At 39.3% G+C, this 22,466-nt stretch overlaps 1 protein-coding gene across 2 annotated transcripts; it reads left to right on the plus strand.

The window, feature by feature from the left end:
• The first annotated feature begins 4,800 nt into the window (after positions 1-4,800).
• PLP1 (proteolipid protein 1) lies at positions 4,801-21,280 on the plus strand. 2 transcript variants are annotated; one of them, XM_072125790.1, is made up of 7 exons: positions 4,801-4,960; positions 10,282-10,468; positions 11,726-11,990; positions 12,116-12,284; positions 14,042-14,115; positions 14,219-14,284; positions 20,638-21,280. In XM_072125790.1, exons 1-7 carry the CDS (start codon positions 4,957-4,959, stop codon positions 20,788-20,790), a joined length of 918 nt encoding a protein of 305 aa, XP_071981891.1. In that variant the 5' UTR covers positions 4,801-4,956; the 3' UTR covers positions 20,791-21,280. The 2 variants fall into 2 exon arrangements, with proteins under 2 accessions (XP_071981891.1, XP_071981892.1); XM_072125791.1 differs by lacking the exon at positions 20,638-21,280 and adding an exon at positions 15,724-18,297.
• The last annotated feature ends 1,186 nt before the right edge of the window (positions 21,281-22,466 follow it).

The following is a 22,466-nucleotide window of genomic DNA, read 5'->3' on the forward strand; positions in this document are numbered from 1 at the left end:
TAGGTTTTCCCAGTTTTTGGTGGTAAAATTAGGGGTCTCGGCTTATACTCGAGTCGACTTATACTCGAGTATATACGGTACTTTTGAAAAACCCATTCACTGCAGCATTGTTAATTCTATTGTCTGTATTAGATACAATACAGCAGTTCTTAAAATAAAAACCCTACAAACGGAAAGCTATTCTCTGAAAAAAAATAAGTGTTAAAAAAATAAGGATCTTTGCAGTTTGTGTCTCTTCCTTGGCTATGTGACAATGTGAAGGAATAACATCCCTGGCACTGTCGGCTCCCGACACCAGTTGGCACCCAGAACTGAAGTCAGCTGTAACTAAAAGAGAGACGGCCAGTGAGAGAGAATACATTAGAAATATTTAGACCTAAACCAAAGGGAAAACTGAAGGAAGGGATGAGTTCATTTTCTGTACAAAGACACTCAGGGTCTGGGAAAAATTAGGAACATCTTATGCAAGCAATTATTCATTTAATCCAATCAAATTTTGTCTTTTGATTCCATTTGTGGATCTATAAGCAAGATACAAACATGATAAATATATATATATATGTATATATACAGGCGGTCCCCTACTTAAGAACACTCGACTTTGGATGTTGGTAATTTATTGTACTTTAGTCCTAGGCTACAATAAACAGCTTTAACAGTTATCACAGGTGTCTGTATTGAAGCTTTAGTGTCAATCTTAATTCTGAGATTGTTTTTTCCCCACATGTTGTACTTCATTTTAGTGGTAAATGTTGGCTGATAAGTTTTGCGTTTATTTTCCAAAAAAAGAAAAAATGTAGAATTTTTTGAAAAATTTCACTTTTTTGAAATTCGAAATCATTACATTTTCAGGCACATAGATTTACCACCTAAATAAGTTGCTAAATAACATTTCCAATATGTCTACTTTACATTTTCATAATTTTTGAAATGTCTGGATAATATATTTTGATGTTGCTCGGCTTACAAATCGAATATCGATTTTCCGTATTTTCAGAATTTACTCTTTTGCGGATAAATACTGTTTTGAATGAAATTTTACAAATTTAGCATCACAACCCCCGTATATAATCAACCCATTTTCAAATCTGCACCCCTCAAGCTATCAGAAACAGCTTTTAGGAAGATCGTTAACCCCTTGAGATCTTCATAGCAATTGAATCAAAATGGAGGTGAAATTTAGAATTGTGCCGGTTATACGTTCATTTAGCCCTAAAATTTACACATATCCAAAAGATAAAAATAGAAAACCCACCATACAATTTGTTCTACAATTTCTCCTGAGTACAGAGACCCCCCACATGTGGTCGTTACTTGTTTTATGGACGCACAGCGAGGTGCAGAAGGGAAGGAGTGAACTGCAGCTGCCAGGATTTTAGTTTCCTCATTGGCCCTTTTTGTAGGCTATAAAATTTTAGCTTTTCCGTTATTGGGGCCATGTGACGGCATTTTTTTTGCGGGATGAGATGCTTTTTCCAGTGTTGCCATTTTGGGGTTGTTATCCCCTATTGTTGAAAATTTAGGAACTCGTTTTTGAGGGCAGGAGTAGAAAAGCATCAATTCTGTACTGGATTTTTGACCTTTTTTTTTTTTTTTTCGTGTTCACCGTTTAGCCTAACAATCATGTTATCTTTATTCTATGGGTCGATACGATTAAGGGGATACCAGATTTGAATATATTTTCTTACATTTTACTAAATCTGTCAAATAAAAACGTAATGTGGGGAAAAAATCGATCATTTTTGCATTGCCGTCTTCCAAGTGGCACAACATTTTTACTTTTTTGGCTACGGAGCTGGTTGATGGCTTGTTTTTTTGCGGGACATATTGTACTTTGCACCAGTATCATTTTGGAGTGTATATGATTTTTAAATCACTTTTTATTGCATTTTTTGTAAGATTGAATAGGTAAAAATGATAATTTTTGGTGGTTTTTTTTTCTTAACGGCGTTCATCGTATGGGTTCAATAATGATTTTGTTATGATTTAGACTATTTTTGGGTTATATGTCTCTTTATATGTTATGGAGCTTATGGGCATTTTTATTAATTTATTACTTTATTTTTTATTGAATAACATTTTTTTTTACTTTTCCACCATGGCACATGAACGAGCAAGCATCTGATTTCTTGTTCATGATAATACTCTGCAATACTCATGTATTGCAGGGTATTATCAGTGTCAGCCAGATCGGACCACAGCACTTCCATAGCAACGATCGGCGCCCCCCCGAAAACGGTTCGGGGGGGGGGGCGATCGTGGGGGAGAGACCCCCCCAGAGGCAAGTTAGATGCCGCAGTCGCGCTGACCGTGGCATTTAACGGGTTACACACCCGCGATCGGAGCCGACTCCGATCGCGGGTGTTACACTGGGGTGCCGGCTATTAGTTACAGCCGACACCCCGTGTTTCCCAATGCCGGTTCAGCTTTCGATCCAGAGCGGAGCCGGCATCAGCTCGGTGGTGGATATATCCGCCACGGAGCGCTAAGGGGTTAAGTAGAACAACAACTCTAAACATACAGCCAAAGCTACAATGGAATGGTTTGAATCAAAGTATATTCATGGTTTAATATGGCCCAAAGTCCAGACCTAAATACGATTGAGAATTCAAAAGCAAGTATAATTTTCTTTATATTTCGCAAACACTTCATAATTTTCCCTGTGGCATCAATCATTAGAAAAAAACAAGAAAACCTAGAAATATTCATCTCTGCTCCCCCTCATCTTAATCATGGTGCTGTCCGCTAAGCTTGAGACACCGGGATCACCTAGAAAAGAAACTTATACACTACCTTGCAAAAGTATTTGCCCCCCTGAACTTTTACCTTTTGCCACATTTCAGTTTTAAATATAAAGATATAAAATTGTGATTTTTTTGGGGGGTGAAGAATCAACAAGTGGGACACAATTGTTAAGTGGATGGAAATGTGTTGGATATTTAATATATTTTAAATATTGGATATTATATTATTTGGTCCCTTTACTTTCAGTGCAGAAAACTCACTCCAGAAGAATGGTGTCCTAAATAGAATAATCAAGGAATCAGGAAATAAACATCAAGCATGATAAATCAGGGACACTTACTCAATGACTGTGGTAATCTTCTTATACTTATAATGAGCCAAAAGGGCTCTTGGTAGTGTTAACAGAGCCCCACCATGCTGCAGACTCACAGGCTGTTACAGTGTGTAAAAACCACCTCCTCCCTCCGACTGTGTTCTTAAACTTCCTCTGCTGCAGTGAAATAACTTCAGGAAGAAAGATGAGTCAAGTGCTGAGGGAGCAGAGGAGGACAGGGAGACAGTGTAACAGCCTGTGATGCTGCAGTATAGAAGGGCTCTGGTAACATCCCTCAGAGCCCTTCTGGTTCACTAACACAATTTTAAAAGTTGATTTTAGAAGGAAGGAGGCCATGGATAACAAATATAAGAAGATTACCACAGTCATAGGGCCTGGATCTATGAGTAAGTTTATCTCTTGCTATCTATCTAAAAATTGGAAAAAAACAGCACAGTAATGGGAATAGTGGGTGCTATCCCAGGACATGATCCAGCAGGTCCACTTGTAATAAAACAAAAAGTAGGCAGCACTCCAACTTGGAAAAAGTGAAAATCAAATGTTTATGCATCTTTCGTTCTAACATCACCATACATGGCTGAGAAAGGTTATATTGCTCAACCGAAACGTTATTATAGGGGTGGATAAACCTTCACATTTTCACTTTCGCAGAGTTGGAACGCTGCCTACTCTATCTATCTATCCATCCATCTATCTAAGTATATTCTATCTATCCATCGATATATCAGGGCGGTACGGTGGCTGAGTGAGTAGCACTTCTGCCTTGCAGCACTGGGGTCCTGGGTTCGAATCCCAGCCAGGTCAACATCTGCAAAGAGTTTGTATGTTCTCTCTGTGTTTGTGTGGGTTTCCTCCAGTTTCCTCCCACACTCCAAAACATACTGTTAGATTGTGAGCCCCATTGGGGACAGGGACTGATGTGACAAGCTTTGTGCAGCTCTGTGTGCACTATATAAATAAATAAAGAATCATCATCATCTATCTATCCATCCATCTAATTATATTTTATCTATCCATCCGTCCATCCATTAATCCATGCATGTCCTAGCTACTTCACTGAATCATCTTTGAATAAATGTAATGTAAAAGCTCAATCTCTTGTGTTTCTTTTATTTCACACTACACTTTATAAAGTAACTGTTCCCTGTAAGAAGATGATAAGAAGAGTTATATTTGGGGCTGTACATAAACAATGAAACCCATTCATCACAACCTACCATACAAGTAATAAACACGACTCTTAGCTGAACATATCTTATTCATTGTGTGTGAAACGCTCTGCCTTTCATTGTAGCTGCAGCTGGTCCTGCAATGGTGCTGGGTGCTAAGCGGTGATAGGATCTGCCTCTCCCTTCCACGACCCAACCAATACTTGCCGAAGAAACAAACATTAACCCTTTCCTTTGGTCGGTTTTTTGCTGACCATTAAGGCAAATGGATAGTAAATGTGATAGACATACAGCTGATGAGCAATTTACTGTTTCATAGCAGATGCTTTGTCATAAACCGACTAAATGCCATCAATATTCTAGGGTTAACAGTTTACATAATTCCTGGATTATACTCCTCTCCTTTCAGTAACAATAAACCTTTATATTTCTGATAAGAGGGTGACGTGGGGGGAGCTGGCATCTGCTGGATTACACCCACCATGAGTATATTTTAACCAATGTTTTGCCACTTTGGGGTAAGGTTGCCACCCTGTTGTGTTATCCATCTGACCACCACCCTGACCATTGGAGTAAGGAATGAGTTAAGGGGCTTGGCAAACATATACACTCAATTCAAATGACACTGTGCGGACTCAGACTCTGGTGACAGTAACAGAGAGGAACAGGTAACGGACTGACCAAGGCTCTTCTGCAGTATCCGATACCATGGGTAAGTCAGAGAATGGACAGCCATCCATATACATCTATACTAAGGCCGGACAATGATGGGAATAACAACTCTATTTGTATATGCAACAATATTTACAGCAGATGTGTATTATAATATGTTATGTTACTATATGTGAGGCACAATATGAACAAAGTGCTACTTTTTTGTATATCAGAATATTTTGTAGCCATCATATTTATTTTTGCTGACTTACTTAAACTTTTCCGCTACAAGATATTCTCACCTCATCTCGCCAGCACAGAGATCTGTGTAAACCTTATCAAAATGAATTCCAATTTTCTAAATGGCCTCAACATGTAATTTAACACACCATGATTTATATTTATATGGGATTGATAGGTCTTAGACAATAGTAAGCAAGCAGCCGCTCCAACAAGAACAGCTACTTACTACTCCAATGGAAATGGGGTTGTATTTGAAATATATAAATATACTGTATATACATATGTATATATATATATATATATATATATATATATATATATTTTTTTTTTTTTTCTAAAATTAGTATATTGATATCCGTATAATGCATAAACAGACTGTGTCTGGCAGAGGAAGAGCCAATGGTTGCTTTGCACATAATACAGTATTTGGAAAAGAGTGGAAAAGATGAATAACCAGTTTGAGTATATATAGCTTAACCACTTTCCGACAGATTACACCTGCATAAGAAAAAATAACTATATGGTAGTCCAAATATAAATAGATGTGTCACTAGTAAATAGATGAAAAAGGTCTAAAAAGTACAGGCAGCCCCCGATTTAAGAACACACAATTTACAGATGACCCCTAGTTTCAGATGGACCAATGTGCCCAACTGGGACCTCTGGTGAAGCTCTCTGGATACTGGTAATTTACTGGACTTTAGTCCCAGGCTGCAATGATCAACTGTATGATCATCCGATTTTACCGGCATTGTTACCATCAGGATGGGTTCTATAGATTTGTTCTTAAGTTGAAAGCTTTATTGTTAGTCTTTGTTCCCTTGTCAACCAAAAATGTTAAAATCCAATTGTCACAGGAACAAAAAGTCATTTGGCTGGAGATACACTTATAAAATATACCTGTTCCGACTTAAATACAAATTCAAAAGAACAAGCCTATACTGATGGTAACAATACCTGCAAAATCGGTTACTGAAAATACTCTTTTGCTGGAAAATGCAATCCACAAGTACCTGTAGGTTCATCCGCTAAAAAGGTCTTCACTGCTATTAAATCTTTTTTGTTAGACCATGAATTAGCACACAGTAGCTAGTAGCACACATGAATAACAATGTTCGGAGGCACAACTCAACTACCGTGGAGTACGGAAAGTGTATTTTAGTTTGTTCTCTTCCCAACAGATGATTCTTCAAGACTAATGGTGGATAGAGTATATAACTAAAAACATTCCTTGACCTGGTAAAAATTTAGGGAAGTGTATTTTTTCAGAAATACACCATTTCAGTGGCCAATAGTGGGAAAAGTCCCCCCACCCCCCCACAATGGGTCAGTTGTAATAAGTCTTCCTCTAGATCGGCTCAGTCCAATCATGGGTTTAGAATCGAAGGATCTGCTTGATTGTTCAACCTAATCCCCCCTATGGTGCTATAAGTATCTTGTGCCCAATGTCTGTAAAACAATGATACATATTACAAAAACAGTTGTAACCGCATAACCTGCTAAACTGGGCTCAACCATTGGCGATTTTCACTTAGTGTCACCTGCTGTACATTTAGATTAGTTATCCTGTACCGTTTAGTGCTAAATGAACAAATCATTTCCAGATTCTTATAGTTCCGTATTCTATACTTTATCTACTCTAAGGTACAGGTCACACTACTGTTTACACCTCTGTTCCTTACTTTATTAAAAAGTACATTGACATCAGTGTAAACTTTCTGTCATCCGTTATGCTCAGTAAGGTATCCATTTGTTTTTATGACTGAACATCCTCATTGTGGTGGCGGTACTTTTTATCCGTAAGGGAAAAACGCATGCATGACAGATGTTGTCATTTTTACATTAAAGTCACTGGGAGACTGATAATTAGTAACAGTGTCAGTTTTTTGAGTTTGATCGGTTATTACATTTGTTTTTTTAAAGTTAAATATATAGATACAGATAGCCAGAGATTGTTAATCTATACAGATATAGAGATAAATAGAGGATGGATTATAGATAAATCTGAGATACATAGAGATAGATAAATAGATGAAATGTAGATGTAAGTGTGGGTTGCGTGTGCCAGAAACATCTGGGGGTGCTAGCATACACTCTTCTTATAGATAGATAGATAGATAATAGACAGATAGATACATAGATGAAAGATAGATCATAGACAGATAAATGATAGATAGATGGATAAATAGCGGATAGATAGATAAATACATAGATGATAGATATGATATAATAGAAATATAGATAGATATGGGATAGATAGGTATATAGATAGATGATAGATAGATAGATAGGCATGAGATACAGATCAAAGATTTGTCATAATAAATGGTAAAAAGGACAATTACTGACATACCGGTATATTCAGTTATGTTCAGTTTTTCATCCTTTTTAAATTTTTTGCAGAGATAAATAAATGGAAATGACGACAGTAGTGTGACCTTATTGTAAAGAACTCAAGTCTTTCTCTTGCTCTATAGTCCCTACTTTTGTTCCCTATAGTGTATATCTGGTGCCCAGGTCTTTCTGTAACAAGATTTATCATTTATAATATCTACATATCAATCTAAGTCCTGTGTCCCTGTCAGAGAGATACAGACATCCTTCTACTAGTCAGAGTGACAGAAGTGACAGTCTCCTTATGTTCTGCTCCGGTTCCAAACCAGATGAGTTTAACAAGAGCTTGTAATCTGTATTCACATTGTGTTGTATAGTAAATGTATGATGCACACATATTGTATGTACTGCATCTCTCTTCTATCAGCAGATTACAGATGATGTAATGAATCAACCATATGCTAATACACAACTTTAGCGTTACAACTCTTCGTACACGCTTGTCTTTTATACACAACATTACATGTTTATCAACACCATTGCACAATCTTCTTTGTGTTCCCTAAAATGAGTAGGAGAAATGGGAGGCAGCCAGTGTCAGGGCATGTCAGGCCCCCTCACCATAGTCACTTGTTTGTCGCACAGAGGCGAATTGTCTATTCTTGTGATCACTTGTGGGAGTGTTATGTATTGTATACAGGTCATGAATATATTTTCTGTATACTAATACTGTATGTTGAAAAACAAAACAATAGGATCACAGTCTTGTTACATAATTCAAATACATCAGCTTTCTTGGCACCGATAAGGAAGATACTCCAGATAGAAATCAGAAGAGTGACTGGGGTCCATTGTTTCATCACTTCTTCTTACTTATTTATAGTTTATAGAGAACAATAGAAAATACTATACCGCATTGGTCTACATTATTGTATTGCTAACATCCAACTTTTATTGTTAGTTAATGTATTGATTTATTATGGATAAGAGTACAGGCGGTCCCGACTTAAGAACACCCGACTTACAGACGATCCCTAGTTATAAACGGCCCTCTGGATGTTGGTATTTTACTGTACTTTAGCCTTAGGCTACAATAAACAGCTGCAACAGTTATCCCAGGTGTCTGCTATTAAGATTTATTGTTAATCCTGGTTTTTATGACAACCCAAAAGTTTTAAAATCCAATTGTCACAGAGACCAAAAAAAAAATTTTTTTTTGTTTATTATTAATATTTTATATTATGATAGACATAGGCCCAAACCTATAGTGTACTGAATATTTAAATAAGTGATTCTTGTTTATAACACTAAGGGGCTTATTTACTAAAGGTCCGCAGACGCTTTTTCATCAGCGTTTTCAGGTTTTGCACGGCTGTGACAGGTATTTAACAAGAGATTGTGATGCACGTGATTTTTGCGAAGCTGCGCTGGCTTTCAGAGGGGATTTGCCGTCGGATGATTCAACGGATTCGGACTGAGTGGGGGATTTAACTTTCAAATTGTGTCGTAAGATCAAGCACTAACATGCACCGGGAAGAAGATGGTGAACTCCGGCAGACCTGAGTGGGGAAGCGACACATGCAGGATATCGGGCGCACAATCTTAGTGAATCGCGGCACAGTGCATTATCGTCGGACAATGCACTTTCTATGAACTCCTCCGGATGGGTAAGTAAATGAGCCCCTAATAATCAAGCAGCCAATTAAATCTTGCTATTAACCTTGGAATCTAAGGGGTTAATTGAGCTCCATATTAAACTCATCCACCCCGCCTTTCTACTAAGTGTAAAAGCTTAAAGAAACCCTGTCACCAGCTAAAAAATCACATTCTTTGTGGCAGGTTCCAATAGCCTATGCTGTGCTGATTTAAAAAAATGCCTTTGTCAGCATTCTGAATCATTTCAGTACTTTATAATAGTTTGATTTACATAACCTGACTCCAGTGAGTCCCATGGAGGGGCAGCTGCAGCCTGTGTGTGGCTGTGTCTAAGTTTCCTCATGTAATCTTCCTCTCCTCCTCAGCATCCCCATCCCTCCCTCCCTGCCTGCTCAATGCACATGACAGGAAGTGGGGAGGGGGCTGCATCAGTTTGGAGGAGAGAAGACTGACACAGGCACATACAGGCTGCAGTTACTACAACCCTTCACCCAGGAGCTACTCCAACCCTTCACCCAGGACTCACCAAATGCTGCTGTGAATTAAATGTGATTTAAACTCATATAAAGTAGTAAAATAAGTCAGAATGGTGACAAAAGCATTTTTAAAATCAGCATAGCATAGGCTATTGGAACCTGTCACCAGCTTATGACATTCCTGGTGATAGGTTCCCTTTAAGTTCAAGCTTAGTGTAAATGTTTTAGTTTTAATTTAATATTACATTTAAGGCGGAATATAGGGCCTAGCTGATAGAGAAGCATGAGAACATTACATAGTGCAACAGATATCAACTAGATATAGGAAGAAAATAGAAAGAAGCTGGGGGAGAGCCTACAGGGTCTAAAGAAAAGGGGGTGGCCTTGAGAACTGGGGCCAGAGGCTAGGGCTTACCGTAGGAGATATTGGTAAAAGGACAACCATAGACTGATAAAAAAGGTGGCATACACAGAAAACTCACCTCTACCCAGCTCTGTTGGAAGAGTCTTGGCTGTAGAATGACAATATCGGCAATACACATATGGAGAAGCTGACAGAAGGCCCAAGTCTGTGGACTGGTGGCCTAATGAATACGGTATTTGTCAACTTCTTTTCAGCTTCAATCACTGAAATCAATTACCTTTGAGCTAATCGATATCTTCATTGCAGGCTGGCACGCTGGTTGCATTCGTTGTATGGTTGGGGTACCAGTTGCTTCAGTCATTGCTACTGTTCTTTGTTTCGCTGGGGTTGCCCTGTTTTGTGGATGTGGCCATGAAGCTCTCAGTGGGACTGAAAAACTGATTGAGACCTACTTCTCCAAAAACTACCAGGAATATGAATATCTAATTCATGTGTAAGTTACTTACTTTACAACGTTATAACTGTATATATATATATATATATAGTATAGTATCATGAGGATTTATATGGTTCTCCTGCTTTTTGTTTGAGTCTTTAGCTTCTAAGTGGCTTCATGATGTCTCTGTGCCCCTCCATAGTCTTGCTCTTCTATACTTAATTTTATTTCAATTCTCCACTTTTATTATTCCCGTTACTCCCAATTTAAATTGTGTGTTAAGTGTATTGCACTTCAATCCTAGCGAATAACTGAGGAATGTTATTATAAGTATAGGATTGTACATTAAATAGCAAATTACTCCACAAGGTATAAATTATTAATAGAAGTTCAGGCATACATGTCCTGTTTCCAAACAATCTATTCTTGTAAAGAAATATCATTTTTCCACAGAAAAGTTTTTATCTTTATGTTCATTATATGAACAAACCAGTTTTATCCACAGTAAGTGTTAGAGGTTGCTATTAAAAGGAAAACTACCATCAAAATCCATCATGATACTGTAAAACAGGGCCACTTACTCATAGATCTTTTGTTATCCATAGCCTCCTTCTTTCTAAAATCAACATTAAAATCAAAATTATGCTAATGAGTTAAAAGGGTTCAGTTCTGGTTGCCAGAGCTCCTCAGTTCTGTAGCTTCACAGGCTGTTACAATGAGCAGAGGTGTTCTCCCCACAGACAGAGGGAGTAGGGAGAAAGCAGGGGGTTGGGTGAGACATGTTCTACTCATTGTAACAGTCTGGGAAACTGCAGAACAGAGCACTTCTGGCTCATTAGTATCATTTTAAAAGTTGTTTTTAGAAGGAATAACAAAAATAAGAGGATTACTACTACAGTTGCAGTGCCTGGATCTAAGGCTACATTCACACGATGTATGCCCGCCGTACCGTAGTGCGGTGGGCATACATCGGCGCTGCGGAGAGGAGCAGGGGATGAGCGCCGCTCACCCCCGCCCCTCTCCATAGGGAGATACAGCGCACGGCGCCGTAATACGGGAAGAGATAGGACATGTCCTATCTTTTCCCGTGCTACGAAGCGGTACGGCGCCGCATGTGTGCTGCACCGTACCGCTCCCGTACACGGCCGTGAGCCCATAGGAGTGTATGGGGGACGTATATCGGCCGTATATACGTCGGCCGTATATACGTCCCCCATACATGTGTGTGAATGTAGCCTAAGAGTAAGTATGATCAAGTACGAATCCCGAAAACCGAATGTCATCAATATAACTGCTATCTTCTCTTCTATACAGGGTCAATGCCTTCCAGTATGCAATTTATGGAATTGCCGTCTTCTTTTTCCTTTTTGGAATTCTACTCCTGGCTGAGGGATTTTACACCACGACTGCAATCAAACACATCCTGGGAGAGTTTAAGCCACAAGCTATAAAAGGGGGTCTTATTTCTACTGTCACAGGCGGACCACCCAAAAGTAGAGGACCCCGATCAAGGTATCCAGTTCACACCTTAGAATTGCTTTGCCGATGCTTAGGGAGATGGCTGGGACACCCTGACAAGGTAAGAAATTGTATACATACTTGGTTTCTATATACTTGGTTACTCAGTAATTGTCACAGTCTATTGCATTGATGTCCATCTGTCCTGTGCAGTAATATGGACCTATGTTGGTATTTTTCATGTAGTTTGTTGGTGTTACATATGCTGTCACCATCTTGTGGATCCTAATCTTTGCCTGCTCGGCTGTTCCAGTCTACATTTATTTCAACACTTGGGTCACCTGCCAGTCTATTGCAGCTCCAGCAAAGACCTCAGCAGGCATTAGTAACCTTTGTGCTGATGCTCGCATGTATGGTAAGTATGAAAGCCTTGATGTGCTTATGGCAGGGCTGGCACCAACTCTGGGCATAACTGGGCAAGTCCCGGTGCCCAGGGCTCCTGGGGGGGGGGGGGGTACATAAGGCTATAAATAAGGAATCCATGGGGAGAGCGGGGATGTATCAAAAGAATCAATAGGGGGTGAGAGGGCTTTATATAAAATATACATAAGGGAGGAGGCTGTTTGCTATGAAAAACTAGGGAATAGTTTAGGGAACAGGAGACTGTTTTAGTTTCTGAATTTTTAATGCCACCATGTGAGTTCACTGCAAAGGGGCCTACAGCGGCTATATCCCCAGGGGCCTACTGAAACCTGGAGCCGAACCTGGCCTATGGTTACATCAAAGGTCCTTGAATATGATTTCTAATAGGTCATAGGGTAGAAGCACTTATAGGAGAGGTGGGAAGGATTAAACCCCTACAGCAAAAGTGCAGAAGTGAAGGCAAATAGAGGAATGGCCACAAACCCGAGTGTAATATGTACCAATAAAAACAGTAATTGGGGTGTGGCTAAGTCACATGTCTCCCAGTAACCTGATCTTGTGGCATAGAGAAAACATAAATAGCGATTTCTAAAATGGTCATATATAAAAGGTCATATCATATGTCATATATATGACCATCATTAATAAGTTATAGAAATCACTGTTTATGTTTTCTCTATGCAATGGGATCAAATTTCGGGAGACATGTGACCTAGCCACACCCCTGGCTCCCGGTTCCCCAGCTTTTCAGGATATATAAATCCATTTATTGTACTGTGTGCCTGGTGAAGACCAGGATTCCAGGCTAAAATGTGTTGCATTGCCAATAAAACCCATATGATTTCTCCACCTACATCTTGACTGTTCATTCCTCACTCAGCTATGCATACCTGCCTTCGAAGTTGTAGTTTTTTCTTATAGGTTATCCTCTAAATAAATTACAAATGCTAGATAAGTCAGTGACCCCAGGGATGCACATCATTGGCCAGAATGGCTACAGTCCAGATCCTTTGTTCAAGTGAATATTAAAGTCCCAGTATTTGGACCACCCACCTATCTAGCATTTATCACCTATCTATAGGAAACGTTAACATCAGTACGACAATGCAATGTCCTTCTTTGAAAATGTCATCTCAATTTGAATCTTTGATAAATACCTGTGTTGCAGAGGGGTTTATTGGTATCTAGGTCATACAAATAGTGGGAAGTCCAAAAAAAAACAATCAAGCCCTTTCTTTCTCGATGGTAAAGCCTGGCATCGCTAGGGAGATTTTAATTTTATTACTATGAGGCACAGACTCATTTATGTACAATACTGGTTTCACTGGTTTGCCAAAAGTGCAATGGCAATGACATATGTATTAACTATGGGACAACACCTTTAAGCCTTAGGCTACATTCAGACTATGGTACGGCGGGGATACAGCGGCGCTGCGGAGAGGAGCAGAGGATGAGCGCAGCTCACCCCCGCCCCTCTCCACGGGCATATAAAGCGCAAGGCGCCATATCACGGGCTATCGTGTGCTGCACCGTACCGCTCCCGTACAGGGCTGTGAGCCCATAGAAGTGTATGGGGGACGTATATCGGCCGTATATGCGTCAGCCGTATATACAACCCCCATACATGTGTGTGAATGCAGCCTTACACTTGTCAAAATGTGGTTGATTAATTGATAACCTAATGAGGTGCCAACATTTTCTTGCTTAAAATGATAGATTTTATTGTTAACTTTTCGTTCTTCCTCCCAGGAGTTCTTCCATGGAATTCATTCCCAGGAAAAGTATGTGGAACCAGTTTACTTGCAATCTGCAAAACCAGTGAGGTTAGTTTCCTAATTATTTCAGTGAGGCATAACTTGTGTGAAGACGGTTGACATAGTTTTTATTATGAGCCTAACTCTACGCATTTAAATGATTGTATTGCAGTTTCAGATGACCTTCCACCTTTTCATTGCCGCCTTCGTGGGTGCTGGTGCAACTCTTGTGGCCCTGGTAAGTTAAAGCGCTGATAGAAATTACAGAGTAACTGTTAATATGAAAGTGAAATGTTGTCTTCACTGTAATCTTGTAGATATTAATACACAAGGAATAACAGGACAAATCATCTGAGATATGCTGTGGCAGAGCTCTGTCACTCAGCTCCATTTAGGCTACATACACACCTACATCATGCAGAAATGGGGTGAAGTTTGCAGCCCATTTCCGCCGGGTGGAGATTGGAGGGGTGAGTGCTCCTCACCCTTCCTATCTCCAAAGGAAGCCGGGTGACTGTGCTGCAAATTCTGGCGGGTATAGGACCTGTTCTGTCTTTTGCAAATCGGCTGCCCAACTCGGTCAGGGTGCGGTGAGACACGGTGTGCTCAACAAAACCGTGACTGTAAATAATAGACCTAGCTAATAGAGCTAGCTGACGTTTTTCGGTTAGCTCACGGTTGTATGATTGAGGCCTAAATATTAGGAATTTTTCTTAAAAAGCTGAAATTTTCAGATCCTTTTCCAGTTCAATAAGGGTGTTTTAAACGAAAAGAGAATCCTAAATAACAAGCAAAGCAAGACCAGACCTGGTTCACCATTTATAGACAACTTTTCTGATTACAATATCCATGCTGGTCTACAGTGCACCCCTAGAGCCCCTGATCAAGAAAATAGGAGATAGGGTTGGGGAGCATTCATTATATTTCGCCATGTAAGGAAATGCCCCGGGAGACTGTGGATTACAATGGTAGTCAGAGTAATATTTTCTCTTGGTAACCAAATATTAGTGCAATTAAGGTACAATACACCTCACCTGTAAAGCACTGTCAGCAGTTTACTCAAAGAAATATCCTGATATTGTAATACAAGGGAAGAGAGGCAAAACTACAACCAAAACCAACCTTTTTACTGCAATGTGCCAAAACGGCAATTTAAGCAGGAACTTTTTTCTTTCTTTCAAACATATTGCTGTCTTGAGGTCGCCAATACAGTTGAAAGAAGGAAAGGAGATTTGGATGATCATTGTAGCTTTCCTCTAGGGCTCCCAGAAAAGGAAGAATCACTGGGGCTAGAACAGGAGCTCCAATCATAGTCTATCCCTATCTGTGCCCTCTCATTTTCCAGCAGACCCAGGCGGCCCAGGATGTGTCTCTTTAAAATAGCTCTGAGTGCTGCACGTCCTGGGCTTCTTTGCACTATGGGAGGAGGCCTTGAGTCCTGTCTGGCAAATTCTATGTGGGGGGCTCTGTGTGCCATCTCCGGCACTTGTGCCATAGGTTCACCATCCCTGACCTAGAATATGGGTGCCCTGTTCAACTGTCAAGTCTGACAACCCCAGCTCTTTAGTGTAATCTGTATTGTAGCACTTCAGTACTGTAAGACAAGTTATCATATACAGAATTATTCATTTCATGTTCATACAATGCATGTTCTTTCTTCTGTATGTTCCTTTGCAGCTCACATATATGATAGGTGCATCTTTCAACTATGCTGTGCTTCGAGTTACTGGCCGAAGCGATCGAAAGTTTTAGACTCCGAGATGAGGACTGAGTAAAAAAAAAAAAATGTCTTCACCATTTTATGTTTATAACCTATTTTTTTATCCTGTTTATTTTAATGTTGGCGTTTTAATAACGTATCTGGTAGCTTGTATAATTGGTCTGCCCTTTGTATCCAATTTTTAGTCTTTATCTTGCAGTAAACATGGCAATACATCATTATGGCCTGGTGTCATAGTATGACTGTCCACACAAAGGATCTCTGCCATCATTATAAATGAATGCATTTCTCACATCCCAGTAATCTACCCTTAGACTGACTGATGGTCATATCTGGTCTGTACGTTCTGATCAGATATAGGACAAAATCAACTTTGTGCATAAAGAATTGTGCAGTTAATGGGCTTTAAAATGGTCTATTTATCCATTAATATTGTACTTTGATACATAACTCAGGAAATGGTGCTACTCTATTGTGTTTTATCCTAAGTATAGCTAGTATGAATCCAAAGTAAAAACTAAGCATATAAAGCTACAAAGATACAAATCATAACATTTTACATATGCAACCAATTGGGCTTTGTCTATAATTTTCTTAAGTCTACAGTTAGCATGATCTATTAATTTATGTATAAGCAGCTTATATTTATTAGTTTACACTTTGCAATGTGTGTATCACACCAACTGACAGCAAAGGGTTATTCCCGGCCCATAATATATATCCCAACTTCCTTGTCAACCTAACAATCTATGCCAAGCTCAATGATACTACCAGTGCCAAGCAAATTAATCGGCATGCCCTTTACGTTATGCCCTACCTCTACAGACTCATATTATCCAGTGCTTGCAGTCTATGCTTGGTCCAATGGCCACCAGCATAACCTATAAATAGTATCTATTTAATCAAATATGACAAATACATCCATTCGATTCCCTTTACTATTTGTGGATATATGGGCAAAGTTGGCAGTGATTTCTTTGTTTGCCAGTCATACTCTATACTATAACACCAGACCTCAGTGTGCAGCCACCAGCATTACTTTATACAAGATAAGACACGTTTTTGTTGCCTATTTTATTTAGTACTTAATACATTCAGACTTTTATGCCTGAAATTTAATGGAAAGCTATTAATCTATAGAAATATATATGTAAACTTTTCAACACATGATGTTAGACAGTGGCTGTAGATGGAGACACTTACAATTAGGATACTACAAAAATACTACAACGATTAGAAATCTAGTGGTCCTTCAGTATATTATAATAGTTAAGCCTCTGTTCACACCGGTGCTGCTCTTCATTGCAGCAGTGCAACAGTTAAAAACAAAGCAGAGAATAAAGTGCTGTTTTGCTGTAAAACAAATCCAAATTTCAACAGAACTCTGGTGGACCTGTGTCTTTGGCAAGGGTTCCATCAAGATTCTTTTTAAACTACCGTAAGTCCATCACAGATGACATAAGACTGTAAGACATGACGTTGAAGTGAACAGCAAGTGAATACAATGATTACAAAAATACAAAAAGAACCAAATAAAAAGCAACAAACTATGAGCACTAAATAAGAAACAGCTGTTTTATTATAATAGGTGAAGCTTGATCAGTCTTTAATAATAAACATGTATATATTTATACACTTTATTCCAAAATTTAGAGGCCATATAGCAGTTTCCTCTCCAAAAAATATAAAGAATTGTGTTGTGGCAGCTGTTCTCCTCTGAATCAGAATATAATTTTGGTTTATAATTCACACAGAAATTTGATAATTTTACATATAAAATTTCAAATGTATTTATTTTGGGGGTGGAGGGGTGGATAAAAAAAATTGACAGCTAGTGTGTCAATATGTGTATATTTTAATCCCAGATTACAGATACATTGTAAAATTAAGATAAAAGAAACATAGGGCAGACACATACCTATAATTTTAGTGCAGTCGAGAAATTTCGTATAGGAGGTTTACCGATTTTGGGCCAGGAATCTATGTGTAGATGAGCCCTGAATCTCCTCACATCTATCCTGTTCCACTAATGTTGTGCTAATATATAGGAGCCATTAGGTGCTTTAGTTACTGAAGACAAGTGCAGAACCTATAAACAGTATAAGCAAGGTATAGAGACTTTCTGCATAAGTATAATAAGATAAAAACCGATAGTAAAGTCTATATGCACAGAATATATCAGCGACAACCAATGATTTCATCTTGAGACTCAGCTGCATGTATAATAGCTCCGCCAAAATTGCACCAAAGAACCTTGTCAACTGTTTATGAATAGCAGATGAGAAAAGAACAAGCAATGTCTTCCGATTGGCTTCTAAACACAGCTCTTCCTGAATCGAAGTGTAGAATCTTTAAATACACAGCCTCACACAAATCAAGTGGTTTTGATCCAGCAAACAAAGGGTGTTATTTTGGTTTTTATTTTTTTTTTTCAATATAAAATTTTCATCTTCTTTTCGTATTGCTGTGAATCACTAATTATGGAATGTAAGAGCTTAAAAAGCAATTAAATGTTTCTTTATCAAATTTCAGACGTGTCTGTCTGGGTGAATTTTTTTGACGTGTCAGCAGTACATGCGTTGATCTGCAGGTGTATAGATTGCATGAGATGAAATTGTCACAAGTGGACAATGCAATAATACAAAATAAATGATATCATAAAAATACTGAGTAAAATCCTAAATGGTGAACACCTGTCCTTACAAATATGCTGCATTACAATGAAAGTTAATTTTTAGGGTTGTAATAAAATATTATATAAAATATGTAAGTATTAGATCTGAAACAATATTAGATCTGAAATGAAACAATACTGCTCCTAAAGTTGATTTGAATGGATTAGCACACAGCTCTTTACTTTTCAAAGGAAACTTACCATTTCAAAATGGTCTTTCTGACCTAAACATACCTTTACCTTGGGGTAGGTAAGCTTAAGGCACATAAATCCACAGCTTTACCCAAAAATCTATTTTTACACTAAGCAAATGACCCCATTCACCTGGCCCCTGATACAGGGCGCTCAGTGCTTGCTCATGATCGTAACAATGCACGCGCCTTGCGTGCTTCAACCCCCCCTCTCATCACCGTCTCTCTCGAGGGAGGGAGAAGTTTCAAGCATGCAAGGTGCGTGCATTGTTATGATTGTGACACCCTGTATCAGGGGGCCAGGAGTGCCGAATGGGGTCATTTGCTTAGTGTGAAAATAGATTTTTTTGGCAAAACTGCGAATTTATGTGCTTTATTTATGTGCTGCATCAGCTTAGCTACCCCAAGGTAAAGGTATGTTTAGGTCAGAAAGACCATTTTGAAATAGTAGGTTTCCTTTAAGGGAAAATCACCTGAAAAACATTTAAAAAATCTATTAAATACTCACCTACGCTCCTCTTCATCTTGATCTCGCCACTGTCTGTCGCTAGTCGTGACAATCCAGGATCACCTAGAAAGTTATAATTAGCAGCACGGAGGAGACGTGATGTCTGACGCTCCGAGCTGCTAATTATGCGCACCCCCACACTTCCCTGGGATCAAGGTGAAGTGGAGCGGAGGTGAGTATTAATAGTTTTTTTTAAAATGTTTTTCAGGTGATAGGTTTCCTTTAAGGATTCTTCTTAAATCTGTGAGCAAAAAATGATTTGCGCATTTTTTTGTGCCTTTTTTTTAAGTCGCACAAAAGTCACCAATTCTTATACAACCCTCTACTAAACTTTTGGCTTTGCCTGCTTGGGACTGGAGTTTATTTGCAGTAAAGTTTCGCACAGTGATCTACACCAATACTGTGCCATTTTATATGACCAAAGAAAGGTGAATATGGATAAAGATATAGCTCTGAAAAAATCTAGCCCTAAATTTTCACACAAATATGTAAATGTGCCAAAAGAGGTTGCAATAAAAGAAACAAAAAAAAGAGAAGCCTAAGATAAATGACCTCCCATGTGTCACTGTGAAGGGCTATTAATTGACTGTATGTTGCACAAGCCCTGACATTATTTGCCCCCTGAGGGCCGTTCCACACTTGCGAGTGTGCTGCGATGAACTCGCATTACACTTGCAATGCATTTTGCTCGAATCGCACGGCCCGAACGCTGCAAACCGGAACTGAACTGACATGCTGAGTCCACTCCCGGTGTGCAGCGTTCGGGCCATGCGATCCGAGCAGCATGCGTTGCGAGTGTGATGCGAGTTCATCGCATCACACTCGCAAGTGTGGAACGGCCCTAAGACAACCTCCCCTCCAAGTGGGTGTGGAGGGGGATGTGCATGGTGGCGGTGTCACACTAGCTATAGCCGGTGGCCTAAAAGCACACAGGTCAAAGCCCAATTATACACCAGGCGAGGGCTGGAGTAAAATTGTTCACCAGCGCAGCCGGCCGCCATATAAATCAATTGGCCGGAGTCTCCTAATATATCAGGTGTGGCAGGGGAGCAGAGTTTTCATCATATGGTGGTCCACCTAGTGCCAGCGTATGACTGAAGGTTCATCACCCAATGAGTGAAGGTTCTCCCATAGTCTCCCAAGTTGTGAACTTAGGGGGCAACCAGAGTACGTACTGTAACTATGTGCTCTTTCTAGAACCAACCTGGACAACAATGGGTACAGCTTTCCTCTCAATAAACATATTGTGAATCATACCAAAAAAATTACTTTTTTTAAACAATTGTGGCTGAGAAAGGAAACCATTTAATGCAAAATGATCATAGTTGTAAAAAACAAACAAACCTATATTTATGCCATGCAACTCCAAAGGTGTAACTAGGAAATTAGAAAAATGTTCATTTTCTGTGAACTCTATGGGTAAGTGACTAAAATAGGGGACATTTTTAATAGGAGATTTTGAACCCTAAGGCAGACACTAGTCTCCCTTTTCTTTCAGATAAACGCCCTCATGTGTCTGTCAGCCAACAGGGTATATCACCAGCAAGCCCTAGAGACTGGGAAAAGCCGGCAGACTCCACAGGCTGAGGGCTCAGAACTCACTGAGATTCTTCCGGAGCTCCCACAAAGAAGCGCAGAAAACCTGGTGTAAAACGCCTGTTAAGTTTGGGGTGTCCCAGGTTGGAAGCATGCATTTTTATTACAGTTTGCCGAGTAGGGATGTTTTCTCATGTAGCAATTTTCTGGAGGGTTACAACGATGCTGTTATTTTTTTGTTGATGATCATTAATAATGCTTTTATTTATTCCTCTTAGTTATTGTGAATAATCTGTTTTCTACAGAAAATAATACCTCCAAATTTGATCACATCATTATTATTGTATATTTATTGATTTTGATTAGCTAACCCATTTTTTATATTTATTTTGATAAAGGACTTTAGCTGTAGTAGTAAGTTATTGCAAGAGCAAAGATCCCAGTGTAATATGAGAAAACATGGAGGATTGAATACTGCCTCTTATACATGAGTATTGGTAGATTGATATCACGGCTTTACAAAAAGACCCTAAATAAAAGGTCATCCACACACTGACCTACATACAGATGTATGACAAAGAGAAATAAAAACTTCCTCCCATATCCTTCCTGTTGTTCCTGCATCAGTTATTTTGTCTTCTATCTTTAGTGATTTACTTGTGACTTTACACTTAGAAAAAGTTTGACACATACAATTTCCAGTACGGGAACATAATCACAGCTTATTCATTGTACTATAAAAAGTTATGCAACTTTCTAAATTTCTGTGTTTTTCAATTCCTCACTTTTTGAAGACCTCTATTTGTTGTCCCTCTTTATACTCAAAAGCTTAAATGTATCTCTAGTAGGTTTGGACTGGTACACCAGGGTAAGGCTACCTACACACAAAAGTTTTTCTCCTTTGCCTACAAACCAGGGAGATTTATAAAAGTTGTGACACGCACTACATGCAAACTTCTGTAGCAGCAGATTGCGGTGTGAGCCACAAGCCGAGTGGAGAGTGGAAGGGTGAGCGCTCCTCACCCCTCCCCTCTCAACACAGGGAGCTGAGCCCAAAGCCCGCCAGAAATAGGGCCGTCTCTACTATTAGCAGGGGAGCCTCACGGCTTGGACACAGTGAGACACAATGTGCTCCTGGGAATGTCTATGGCAGCTGTGAGCCAGCTGCTGTCTTTGCGGCTAGCTCATGGCCAGTATCTGCAGATGTGAACATGTACCACTTCACAATCATATTTTACACTAGATAAGTCATTCTGGATGAAGTAGCTTGAGTAGTTTGGAACTTTAGATCAGCTATTAGTTGGTCTAGTTTACGTCACAATTTTTTGGTGCCCAGCCGAGGACACACCCCTTTTTTGGACAAGTTAGAAAACTGCCTAAAAATGGGCTTGGCATGTCAGGTGCACATTACACCACAAATCTGGCAATTTAAGACAATTTGTAGAATCTCTCCAAGTTTCTAGTCTTCATGTCATCAGTTCTTTTTGGATCTCCTAAATATGGACGCCATACAGATGACATCATACAACTGTATTTTTGGCATTCCAATACTTCTATGGGAACTCTATGGTTGGGCAGAGGCTGCAAACAGGACATGCTCTGGGTTTTTTCTTAGGAGCATTAGGCTCATACCTGGGGCTGTGAAATTCTCAGCAGTGTGTATCATAACCAAGATAAAAAATGTGATTTAATACGGTTAACATGAGTTGTATAGATCAAGATATTAATTTCACCGTGCTCCTATATTTCTCAATTGTTCTTGTGGAAATCATTGTCTGCCATGTAACAAAT

The sequence above is a fragment of the Engystomops pustulosus genome, chromosome 9 (assembly GCF_040894005.1).
Source record: "Engystomops pustulosus chromosome 9, aEngPut4.maternal, whole genome shotgun sequence".
Lineage (NCBI taxonomy): Eukaryota > Metazoa > Chordata > Amphibia > Anura > Leptodactylidae > Engystomops > Engystomops pustulosus.

Excerpts from the sequence above, each read along its gene's own strand:
- PLP1 (XM_072125790.1), top strand. Across the intron at positions 14,116-14,218 it reads CAATCTGCAAAACCAGTGAG|TTTCAGATGACCTTCCACCT; the intron begins GTTAGTTTCCTA and ends ATTGTATTGCAG. Across the intron at positions 14,285-20,637 it reads GTGCAACTCTTGTGGCCCTG|ATAAACGCCCTCATGTGTCT; the intron begins GTAAGTTAAAGC and ends CTTTTCTTTCAG.